The following is a 12,544-nucleotide window of genomic DNA, read 5'->3' on the forward strand; positions in this document are numbered from 1 at the left end:
CAGGACTTCGAGGAGTGAAGAATCCATTGCAAAATAAGATGTACTAGTTATTGTTTGACTTATGGTGAGTATCATGTGGAAAGGTGGTCGTAAGACCTTGTTACCAGGCCTCACCATAGACATCAAGTAAACAGGTCGATCTTTTCATTAAAAGATTGTCGAACTTTAGTAATAAAAATTGAAAAAACTCTTCAACACTAAGTCAGTAAAAATATAATGTTATATGAGTAAAGAATAGAATTATGATTTATTATTCAAATATACAAGTGGTTCATGTTGTTAATGAATAATAATTTTTCCATGAATAATAACAATACCTATTCACTTTAAAATGAAATAAATATTTACCTTAATAATAAAATTAAAATAAATAATGACTACGATTATTTTGGTTATAATATTCCTATTTAAAAGGAATATATCGAGAAAAGATAAAAACTAATTAGAACAACCTTTAACAAGAATAATGATATAAGAATATTTATTATAATAATCTAATAATTTTAATTATTTTTTTCATATAGTAAATCAGAGGTTATTTAACAAACATATTCTTTGAAATCTATAAAGACGATAAAATCAAAGAGAAAAATAGCATTGGACTGAGTTTATGGATTTTTTTATATTAAATTAAATTTAGACATTTTTTATGTTAAATTAATTCATTTTTAAGCGGAGTGGATTGCATCTCGATAAGATAAATTTTTTAAAAATCTTTCTTTTTTCTATTAAAAGTATTAATTTAATTAAAAATTAATGTAATGCTTCAAGTAGCAAGTAATAATTAGTTAATTCAAATAAATTTAAAACATGAAAAAAATATAATATAATTTCTCAATAACACCAATATAAAGGTGAATATCGAGTCTCTCTAATTAAACTCATCATTTAATCTATATAAAAATCAATTAATTTGAATTCGATTAATTTTGATCAAATCACAAGTATTACTTAAATAAATTTAATTGGGTTGAATTAAGTGAAATTAAATCATAAAATAACACGATCCAATACATACTAAAACATTGTAAAAACTTAAACTACATTTAAGTTTTCTAATTAAAATAAATAAAAAGTTTTAGATTTTAAATTTAATTTTAATTACAATTTTATAAAATGATCTTTGCAAAAGAAAATGTACTTCAATTGGTAAGTGTTACTTTATTTGTCCAATGTTAGTTTTCTTTTCTCTCTCTTTTGTACTTTAAAAAGAAGAAAATAAAATATCCCAACAATTATCTCTCAACACGTCACCGTTTTGACTCCTTCTTTTTAACACACTCTCACCTTCTTCTGCCTACATGCTCTGCATCTATTGGGCCGTGACGCGATTCTCGTCACCGACGTGTTACTATAACAAACCCTTGCTGAGGCATATCTCGTTGAATGAATCTTTGAGAGAGAGAGTGGCCTTTGGATCTGGAATGGGTTTCTTCGATTTCATCGTGTTGATGTTAGGGTCACTCTTTTTGTTCAAAGCTTTCGATTTTGCTTCCTGGGTCTGTCTCTTCTGCTCCATTTGATTCCCCCAATTCTTCACTGTTCAAACCCTAATCTTTTGCCATGAGGAAGAAGCTCGATACCCGTTTCCCTGCTGTAAGTGTTCTTCTCCACTTTCTCTTTGTAAAGATTTTAGCTTTTCGTAGGTTTCTGTTGTTTGGATGCAAGGTAAGGTGTGTGGAAGTGAAAGCAATTGAGCTGATCTCTATTGAGCTTTTCTTTCGCCTAAGATTTTTTTTTGAAAAAAAAGAAGTTTTTAGATTGTGGTAATTGTTTATACTTTGCTTGGATTTATGGGATCCATTTGTTTGGGTTTATGATCTTAATAATTGAAATGGGTGGTTTTATGTTGATGTGGGTATTATGGAGATGTGTGATGTTGCTTTTAGGTTTTTGACTTAACATAGGTTATTTTTAAAAAAAACCTTTTTAGGTTGTTTGGGCACTGTGGTTTAAGGTTACTTGATAGACGTGTCAGTGGAGACTGCTGAAGTGAGTACTGATGGGTTTGTGGTTTTGTGTTTCTGATAATTTTGGTTCTCCTACAGTCCTCAATTCTATTGTGGACTTGGGATAGAACCGGCCTTTTTTTAAAATTCAACAACATAGTATCCCATTGTGAAATTGCATCTTCTCTGAAATTTGAAATCAGTTTTACAGGCTAACCTGATTTCTGTTTTAAACATGTGCCTACTTCACAGTTTTTAATATTTTAAAGCCTGAATAATAAATTTCTTACATCGGTTGTCAAATGTGAATTATTCTTCAGAATATGGTGGGCTAACTAGTTGTGGGCTGAGTTAACGACATTAGTCTTTAATGTACGGTGTCAGTGATCTGTAATGGAATACAGTTATTCCTTTAAGGATTGATTTTGGTGACATCAATTAGGAAGAATGTTTGATGATATAGTTGCAGATGCAGTGGCCTTTTCAAATTTATGGTAATTTTTAGCCAAGTGTTATTGATAGGCATAGCTTTGCTAAACCGGGTGGGATATTTGAGTAAGGAGTAAAGAAGGAATTTGGGTTTTAACAACCTGTTTAGACTGCAAGGAGGGAGGAAGGAGTGGAAAACAATTAGAAGCAACGAAAAAGGGAGGGAAAGGTAAGTGAGAAGACATCCAGCCATGAGTGAGTCTTTTGGGAAATGGTAGAACAGATGCAGACACTTGAAGATTTGCAGTGTTCCATATTTTGTTTCTTGTTCTGTGAGCAACTTTGGTCTTTGTAATTGGAGTTTATACCTATTTCGGTCTAATAAAATACCTTGTTTCTAGCACTTTTATCCCATTATACCTTTCTAGCATATAGTAGTCTTTATGTACAGTTAGCAAAGACCTTACAGTAACTACCAATTATTAGAGAATTGGGAGACAAAATATTGTTTTTACCTTATTTATACAAGGGAAAACTTTAGGGAGACTGGGCAAGCCATTGTTTCTGTAAGCTTCAAATCAAGTTTTAAGTTGTAATTATATTATTTTCACAAAGGCTAATTTGTTATTTAGCCTCTGTTAAGTTCTTCTACTTGTCTATTAAGTATCATAAGGAGTGAGCTGTTGCAAAAGAAAAATTTAATTTGAGTGATGAAATCTTCAAATTGCAGGCTCGGATAAAGAAGATAATGCAAGCAGATGAGGATGTTGGAAAGATAGCACTGGCTGTTCCTGTTTTAGTTTGTGAGTGCTTTGACTACTGCGTTGTTAACTTCAGGCCACTGCTTGTTTGTTTCTCTTATATATGTTGTTGACATTGCTCTTGAATGGATTTCAGCTAAAGCTCTAGAACTATTTCTGCAAGATCTTTGTGACCGTACTTATGAAATAACTCTTCAAAGAGGAGCAAAGACCATGAATTCATTGCATTTGTAAGTCTTTTTCTTTTGCTTCAATCTCCCCTTTTAGTGATTGAGAACTAACTCAAGAACTTAGTTAGAATACTGCCTTTATAGAAAATTTCTTTTATATTTATAGATTAATGATCAAATTTTATTAGAAGCATTTATGTTTAAACTTAAAAACTAATGTGCTTATTGGGGGTATGCATTCATGTGTAAAATAGATTGTTAAACTTTATTTGTACTCCACTTTATGAACTTATGAACATGTTTTGTATATCTTAACTTGAATCTAAAGGAAACTATGATAGGATTAGAAAGAAAAATAAAGGACACAAGTGCCCTTTTTTCAACACCCAAAACTGTGCGCTACATTGTCTAAGCTTTCCGGTGCTCGAAATATTTGAAGTATGGATTAACTCTTAAAAAGGTTTTCCAAAAGCAAAAAGGGGAGGGGGGGGAGGGAGTTCCACCATGGCTTGGCAGAATAACGGATGGTGAATGACCAAGGGATGACAACAATAACTCCCAAAAGTCTCATTCCCTTGGACTTCATGTTGTTAAACACTAAGATCAGAACAGGTCTGACTTAAGCAAAATTAAATCTATTTTGTACATTTGTAACTTTGGTTTTTCTATGCTCTGAAAATTGCATAAAATAACTGATTAATAATTGCACGTATGATTCCCCTTTTTCTCACTATTTTATTAGCCATGGTCTAATATTTTATTTTTTGTTTTAGTCTTGCCATTTGTTTCACTCCAAAGTCCAAGATAACTAATTCTAGTTTTATGGCTGAACTATTTATCTGGTTACCGTGTAAAAAGGATACTTCACTTGTGATTTCAAATATTGGTGGTTCTTGGCAATGTTCAAATATGGTAGCTTGCACTCTTCTGAATTGTGTGCTATATTTTGGAGGGGATTCACTTTGTTGATCCTAAAATTGATAGCACCGGGGAACTGCCTTTAACAACCCTTAGCATTTCTTACTTGTGTTCTCAGACATTTTCTTCCAATTAATTTTACTGTGATATTCAGATTCCGATTGGTTAAGATATCATACTGTTTCTCTTATATCTGCCTTCCAAATTCTATTTATAATAAAGACTATGAGCTATGAAGTCAACTATAACAAATTGTGACTGTAAATTGCAGAAAACACTGTGTACAAAGCTATAATGTCTTTGACTTTCTGAGGGACGTTGTCAGCAGAGTTCCTGATTACGGTCATGGCCATGGCCATGGCCATGCTGAGGCTGGTGCTGATGATCGGGCCATTTCAAAAAGAAGGTTTGAAGTCCAATATCCTTGTTTGTTTTGTTGTTTTACCCTTCTGATATGCATATTGTTATTTATGTACTTAACATTTAACAATGCTGTGTACTATCCAGGAAAGCTGTCGGTGATGATGGTAATGACAGTGATGAAGAGGCTAAGAGGGGCAAGATGGTAATTTCATTTTTTTTAAAAAAACCCTTAATAGCATGCTATATATATTTATTAATGTTTGTGGCAACCGTCTTGTTCCCTTGTGTGCTCATAATTTTTTGTCTTAACTTCTGAAGTACTGTTCACCAGCATAGTTTGTCATCTGTAGAACACAAAATCCTGAAAGTCTTGCAATTAATGTTGCTATATGCCTAGCAGTCCTTTGATGTACCATGTTTTTATCAATAATGTTTTTGTTCTATTCCAGCAAGAGGTGAGCCACACTGGCAGTACTGGTAGTAGGGGAAGAGGCCGAGGTAGAGGAAGAGGTCGTGGCCGAGGGCGACCACCTTTAGTAAGAGACACATATCATCAGGATGCTGAATCTGAGCCTTGCACTTCTGTTCAGCCGAGCAATCAACAAAGTGCAAACCCAAGTGTTGGAGTGGACAGTGGTTCTGAGCCAAAGGATTTACCGAAGGATTTACTAAAGGAGGAGAATATTGCAGTTCCTGTTGTAAGCACTGATTCCCTCCGGAATATTGATCTGAATGCCGTTACGAATGAAAACGATGACAAAAAGGCTAGCGTGGCAGCTGATACCTCATTGCCGGAACCTCCTTCAACAGAGGTTAAGCATGAAGAGATTCTGGGATGGCCCCTTTCTGATGTGGACAAGATGGCCATTGATTCTACACAGCTTGCCCAGCTGGCTAGGCCACTAGAAGAGGAGGAGGAAGATTATGACGAGGAGGAGGGGTAAATATTATAGTCTTTGGGTGATTAGATTAGTGAAAAGGCTCATGATAACTGTAGAATAAGTACATACTAGTGTTATGATTATGAGTACCCCACTAGCTGTCAAAACATGTCCCCATGTTGTTGGCTGCTGGCTGAAGAAAGGATCTGAATGCACCTTCAGATCCCCCTTTTTATTAATCTGGTTTGTATGTGTAGCTGATGTATCTTTCCATTGACCAGTAATGTTAGCTTTGTACTTTTAGGTCTACAATGTATGTATATCACAATTCTAGATGGAGTGAAATTTATGCATGCAACCTTATTTAATATTGCTGCAGAAACTTTAACTATTTCCCAGTCTCTCAGCAAATGTCTGTAACCCTTTTTGGCAAAGATGGATACTGAACACTAGTTTGCATATCTATACAAGTAGGGTTGGCCACTGTAGTTCGTATCATCTGCATTGCTTCATAACTAGATGAATTATGATTCTGGTGAAGTTTTACACAAATCAAACACTGAAGTCTAAGTTCTAAAAATTTGGTGAGTTTGTGACTTGGTTTGCAGAAGAGTCTTTATGAGCATTTTTTTTTTCCTTACAATTTTTTTAAATAGAAAGTCTTTGATGTTTTAAACCTCACCACAAAAGCATCCATAGAAAAAAAACAAATCTGTCACCCTTTGTTCCGTCCTTTGTGAACATTTTTTTGAAAGTGATTGTAAAAGTGTCACATCAAGTGTGATAGTCATATTTTCCACATAGTAACGAAAAGTGTTTCTTTTCTTGTGTCACTTCTCACAGTTTCTTTAATAGTGCTTGTGGCTGCTTCTTCTTTGCAACCAATTTTAAAATTTAAGATTAATTCCGACAAGCTTTTTCTGAATCAGAAAGACCATTCTACAATGAATTCTATTAGCCTCAAGATTATTGTTCCTGCAATCTTTCTGGAATCCAATAAACATTTTAGATTAATTCTGAATCAACCTTTCTGAAACTATAAACACAAATAAAAGGTCAATTGTGTCTAAGAAAGATTATTCGTGGTAAATAACATTTCAAAATGCACATTTTGAAATTATATAAATATAAACACCATTTACATAATTCTAGATAAGGTAATCTGAAAGAAAAAAAAAAATTATCTAATCTGGAATTATATTTATACTATGGGCATGAGTTGTTTTGAATGCATTCCATAATAGGATTAAATGTGTCTCAGAATGACCATATAAATTATGTAAAATAAACACAATCTACATAATTTTTAAAAAAGATAGATGGAAAAATTATTCCAAAATATTTATTCAAAAAAATATTACTAGTCTAGATTTGTTAAAAAGGGGAAATTAAAGTTTTAAAAAGAGATGTAGTAAGAAATGTGTGGGGTACAGGAAGTAAAAGGAACTCAACAATAAGTAGGTCATATGGGTTCAAATTTTTAAGCCGAAAGCAGTTATCCAAATGTTAAAGTTCATTTCTTTCTGCACCCTCATAATTTTTATGTACACATTAATTGGATGATTCAAAGACCAAATTATTCTCTTGCCACAGTCAACCTTTGCTTATGTCGTCCTCTTGTGATTGTCACCCTTATTTATAAGTTATGTCATAAACTTAGAAGAAAATAATTTAAATTATATAATTTAAAAGTTATTTTTTATAAATAAAAATAAAATATAAATTTTTGTATTGGAGTGCAAAATATTAAACTTAATTGGACTTTTCTTGTATGTTTGGTTTAGTTTGTATGTAATTTTGATCTACATAGTTTGAATTGCTTAATTTTATTTCATACTTTTAAAGATTAGATCATTCTTTGGAAAACTGATAATTTTAATCTTGTTATTAATTTATCATCTAATTCCTATTGATGACATAATAATGTATATAAAACATTAATTATTTAATTTTTATAAATTAAATCATCTAATACAAATTATCGAGCAATTTATTAAATAAGTTTATAAATACGTTTAAACATAAAAAAATATAAATAATCATTATTCAATTAAAAATAATTAGCTAATTCGATTATTTCATTACTAATATAATAAAAACATAGTCGCATTACCAAAATCGGATAGCAAGTTAAAATGATTATTATAATTATCTTAAAAGTTATAAATGAAAAAGAAAATTGCAATTTTTTTACAACATGTGAACCAAAAGTAGATAATTAATTTGAAATTATGAAAAACAAAATTGTCTATTTTGAAATATGTATAAAGCATAATCAAAGTTGTACGCGAAGAAGTCAAACTACAATTGAACCGAACTCTTAAAATTTGACGAAAACGGTTTTGAAGGTAAAAAGTAATTCTCATTCTTTTGCCATATGTTAAATACAGCTTATTAACATCTATATTTTAATATTATTAAAGAAATACTTACGTTAAGAAGTAACTTGTGGAATGTGTCAAACTTTTTTTACTATTAATAAAAAAAATTACCAAAATGGAAAAAACAATTAACATAACCATTATCACAATAAAAAAATCAGTTACCACAATTATAAATAAATGCGCGTATCTATTTTCCTAAGATAAAAAAACAAAAAGTTAATTATTTTATCATAATTATTAAAATTAAAAGTATTAATAAATTTATAACATATAAGTTCATAAATTTTTTTTTACCATATATAACTTTTTGTTATAAGTAATTAATTGAATTAAAAAACTTGAAATATAAAATAATAAAATAAATTATATTGATAAAAGTAAAATTAGTAACACATAAGACACTTATAAAAAAATTCAGAACTGTGTAAACCAAACAATTAGTATTATTTTATTTTATGATATTAGAATAGATTTTATATATTATGGTATAGACATTACATTGTGGTACCTTTCCTATTAGATAAAAGCCAATACAAAGATCACATAGGAGTAAGCACTAATTATACTTGTTGAGACACACAAGAGCAATACCCGAAAAGTGTATAATTTGTGTGTAACTTGGTAAACCTCTCACTGAAGAAAGTAAAAGTATAGTTTAGGAGCCACACAAGGCCTATATTGTTGACCAGACTTCAGATCAGAATTAGGAATGATCTTGTTCCATCTGATTCAGATGGAGTTCTCCTTGGTTGTTCTTGTGTACTTCTACCTTAAACTTCTCTTCCTTCTCTCCCCGCTTCACCTTCAGAAGCAGATTAAACTTGGCAAAATCATCAACCACCTGCATACAAATTTACACACAACCATCATCCATGATGCACCACTAACTATGCCCTCGGAAGCGATCCCCAGATGCTATTATTCCTCAGCAAAGATTGTAATCACTAAATTGCATATCGTTGGGAGCAATAAAGTAACCATAAGAACATTTTGCAGGTGATGAAGAATATTGAATAAAGAAATGCTAACAAACACTCTTACAATCGTTTCAATATACTAGGCAAAATATCATGTTAACTACTAATAAAGAGGAGCTCAAGTTATTTAGTGTAGCCAGAACCAGATTTCACGCACTCTATGATTAGGTGAAATCTCACGTCATCTCCACTAATAGTGAGACTCGGGTTATTTAGTGCAGCAAGTATTAGATTTCACCTAATATATTTAGTGGTGAAAGGGGTGTCTATGTTACAAGCATCCCTCTCTGTTTGAACATTATCGGTTCTCTCTGTTTAGAACTCAAAATACTTAAGATAGATTTTAGTGTAAACAAGCACAATGAAATTTTATAACTCTTTACTTCCTTGTGCCAATTAAACAAGGATAACTTGTGCACAAGTTGGCTTCTTATCTTAAACTTTAATCCTTAATTTTTTAGACAACTATGTTAAACTGTCATTTCATTTTACCATTTGTCTATAATTCTATTCGATCAGCAGTAGATTAAACAATACATAAAGAACTCTAATCCGTCACTTTCTTTACTGATTTGATGCGTCAACGTAAAAATGTGTAGAGAAAACAAATGAAGCCCCCAACCAGATGAAAAATAGTCCAATAGTTGAAGGGAGACCAGAGAAAACTATAGGTCACACGGTTAAGAGGTATAAAAAGTAAACTGTCTACCTTTGTATTTAATACAAGACACACCCTAATGGAAAAGACATTGTTGATTGCTGTTTTAGAGTTGAATGAATTAATAAAAGATTATTTAATACATTCAGTACATAATCAAAATATTAACCACATAAATACCACTGAAGTAACACAACTTACTACTACCCAGCACTACTACGCTGGTCCCATAACTTATGAGTGAGACAAAAACAACTTCATACGTACATAATAAGCAGATAGTAGCATAATGCTAGACATGTTTTAAACAAAAACGAGACAAGTATTTTACAAAAAGGTTTCTGGTAGAAAAAAAGGAGACAAGTTTGGGTAACATAATTAGATCAAAAAAACCAGAAAAATCACAAATCCTCCGATAACTCTAGTCAAGACAATCAACACAATACCAACAAAGCTATCCAATTCAACCATGTGATTCTAGAACCAGTTGAGCAGACAAACTAGATCAAGAAAATTTTAAACAATAAAGAACTAGGCACTGACCTCAGCCTTTGCATCAGTAACCTCATGAAGCACATAGGGTACTAGTGAATTAGACCTTTGCTGGATTGTCCTGATTGCATGATTTGCAGCATCTTGAACTTGAGGGTCATGTGCTGGCACAGATTGCCATCCTGATTTGTGACCATCTGATAACAAGGACAAAACCACAGTAGATCGTATTAAATAATAACCACTTCAGGTTCAAACATTCTACAGAAGATACATGAGAAGGGCAGCAAACATTTGCCTACAGACTTTATACATTACATTAATTATCAGTTCATAACTATTAGTAATCCAACATGACGAAAGCAACTTCCAGGTGGTTTATCTAGATTTAATCTTATTTACACTCCTACAAGCTTCTTTCAATATTTATATAAATTATCAGTTCATGACTATTTACTCTCCACCTTAAAGGAAAATTCAACGTATTCACTTCCTAGTATTGCACTAAATATGAGGATATAAACTCCCACAAGACATAAATTCCCAATATAATCATGACAGTTGCCCTGTAAGTACAGTCTCAATTGTTGGAGAATATAAAAATAATTAATAAATATCCTAATTAGAACTGTTCTTTGTCCTATTAAGTTCACAAATGATTGATTTATAAAATGTCTTACCCTTTTTTACACCAAGATCAGCAGAGGTAAATGGTGATGCAACACCAGCAGGCTTGAACTCTTGAAGTTCTTTGAAGTTCAGCCATGGTTTCACCCACACCTTGGCTTCATAGAGCTTCTTCTCACCAGCCTCAACAGCCTCGAGAGTAAGGTGATGCAGGGTACCAGAAACAACCTGTTCCCGTGCCTTCACAACCCCAGCAAACTCCAGAAGGGAATTCTTCAACACCAACCAACACAAGTCAACAGTTTTAGCTCACAAAACGTCGTTCATTAGATTGAACATATAACAGGATAAAGAAAAAGAAAGAACTACTGTGATCACCGATCACAATAACAAGAAAGTTCAGGAATCCAAATAACATGTCAGTACCTTAGTGGGGAGCACACAATCATCACCATAAATTCACACACAGATGCATGTGATATAATTTAGCATATTGTGAATGATATTCTTGAGAATTTGTTAACTGACCTAACTAATAGGATAAGGCTATTACCGTTGTTGTATTGATAGGTGAACAAGATTTAACATTCTTAAATTAATATTCGGCTAGTTTTGACATAAGCATGATTATTAAGGATAATTGTCAATTATTTATTATAATATTGTGTTATGCCTCAGATTTTTTTTGAAGCATTTCCTAGACATTTTGTTTTAGAAAAAAAAAATATTATTGGACTAAGTTTATTAAAAAAAATCTGCATCGTCGTGGTAATAATAGAATCTCTCTTTCTACGATTTCTAACCCTTCTTTCAAGCTTCATGATTTCTCTGATAAAATAAAATTCTTTTTAGTTCCTTAACAAATGTTACAATAGCATCTCCAATTTGAGCTTTTTAACTACTTATCAATAAATACATTATTTTCAATTATATCTTTAAAATTGAATAAAATACTCATTTCAATATTTAATTTTAAGGAACTCTAAAATAGAATAAGTTTATAATAGAATCACTTTAAAACTGATAAGAAGCACTTTTCAATCTTCAATTTTAAGGAACAGTATTAAAATAATAGTTTTATTGATAGAGAACTTGCCAGGAACACCGTAATTTTTTTTACCTTCTTCAGTTGTTGTACTATAATTCGTCACAGTGCATTAAAATTTAAAAAAGTGATTTCATGAAATTTCAATCCAAACACAACATGAACAAAATAAGAGATAAACCTGCTTCTTGTTGTGCTCGTCGACCGCGAATCGCGCGAGGGATTCAGTCTCGAGGCTGTTCTGAGACCCTTGGGAGTCGTGCACGCCTCCGAGAGTGGCCATCGGCGCGTGGTGGTGGAACTGGGAGCAGTCGCCGGAAGAAGATCGAAGGGCGAAGAGCGCGAAGAGAAGGAAGAAGAAGAGGGAGAAACGCGAGGAGGACGAGGGATTGGGAATTGAAGAGGTTGATGCTCTCATTCGGTTTCGTTTTTGCTTTGGAATAAAGCGCTTTTGGGTTTCTTTGTGTTTTTATTTGTTGCGCCAAACAGAGGGTAATAACTGCACTGCGTCGTTGCTTCCCTTTCTCTACGGTAATAACTGCGCTGTGTTTAACGCTTTTCTTAATTCTTAAGCAATTCCAACGAAACGGTGTTCAGATGTTGACACATGTCCACACTATTAGCGAACACGAAGATGCTCCATAAAGAAGTCGGTTATGATTGTAAATATTATATTATTAATTTATAATAACTGTTTTTATTAAATTAATATATGATATTAGTTTAAAAATATTGGGGTTCAGATTTTTTTAATTTATAAGAATTAAATTTTTTTATATATTTAATTAAAATATATTGGGGTTGAATTTTTTTTATATATTTAGAGAAAACAATAAATTAAAATATATGTATTATTATAAGTAATCCAAATAATTACATTTTTTTTTTAA

At 32.0% G+C, this 12,544-nt stretch overlaps 2 protein-coding genes across 2 annotated transcripts; one reads left to right on the top strand and one right to left on the bottom strand.

The window, feature by feature from the left end:
- Nucleotides 1-1,237: 1,237 nt before the first annotated feature.
- On the top strand, nt 1,238-5,839 carry LOC137818150 (uncharacterized). The gene is made up of 6 exons (XM_068621406.2): nt 1,238-1,596; nt 3,109-3,181; nt 3,276-3,369; nt 4,499-4,633; nt 4,735-4,792; nt 5,040-5,839. The coding sequence occupies exons 1-6, from the start codon at nt 1,564-1,566 to the stop codon at nt 5,532-5,534; spliced, it is 888 nt and encodes a 295-aa protein (XP_068477507.1). The 5' UTR covers nt 1,238-1,563; the 3' UTR covers nt 5,535-5,839.
- Nucleotides 5,840-8,280: 2,441 nt separating this feature from the next.
- Nucleotides 8,281-12,269, bottom strand: CYSB (cystatin B). The gene is made up of 4 exons (XM_068647907.2): nt 11,836-12,269; nt 10,663-10,882; nt 10,034-10,179; nt 8,281-8,696 (listed from the first exon to the last, which is right to left on the bottom strand). Exons 1-4 carry the CDS (start codon nt 12,070-12,072, stop codon nt 8,559-8,561), a joined length of 741 nt encoding a protein of 246 aa, XP_068504008.2. The 5' UTR covers nt 12,073-12,269; the 3' UTR covers nt 8,281-8,558.
- Between the last annotated feature and the right edge of the window lie 275 nt (nt 12,270-12,544).

This window comes from Phaseolus vulgaris, chromosome 11, assembly GCF_051622355.1.
Source record: "Phaseolus vulgaris cultivar YP4 chromosome 11, ASM5162235v1, whole genome shotgun sequence".
Lineage (NCBI taxonomy): Eukaryota > Viridiplantae > Streptophyta > Magnoliopsida > Fabales > Fabaceae > Phaseolus > Phaseolus vulgaris.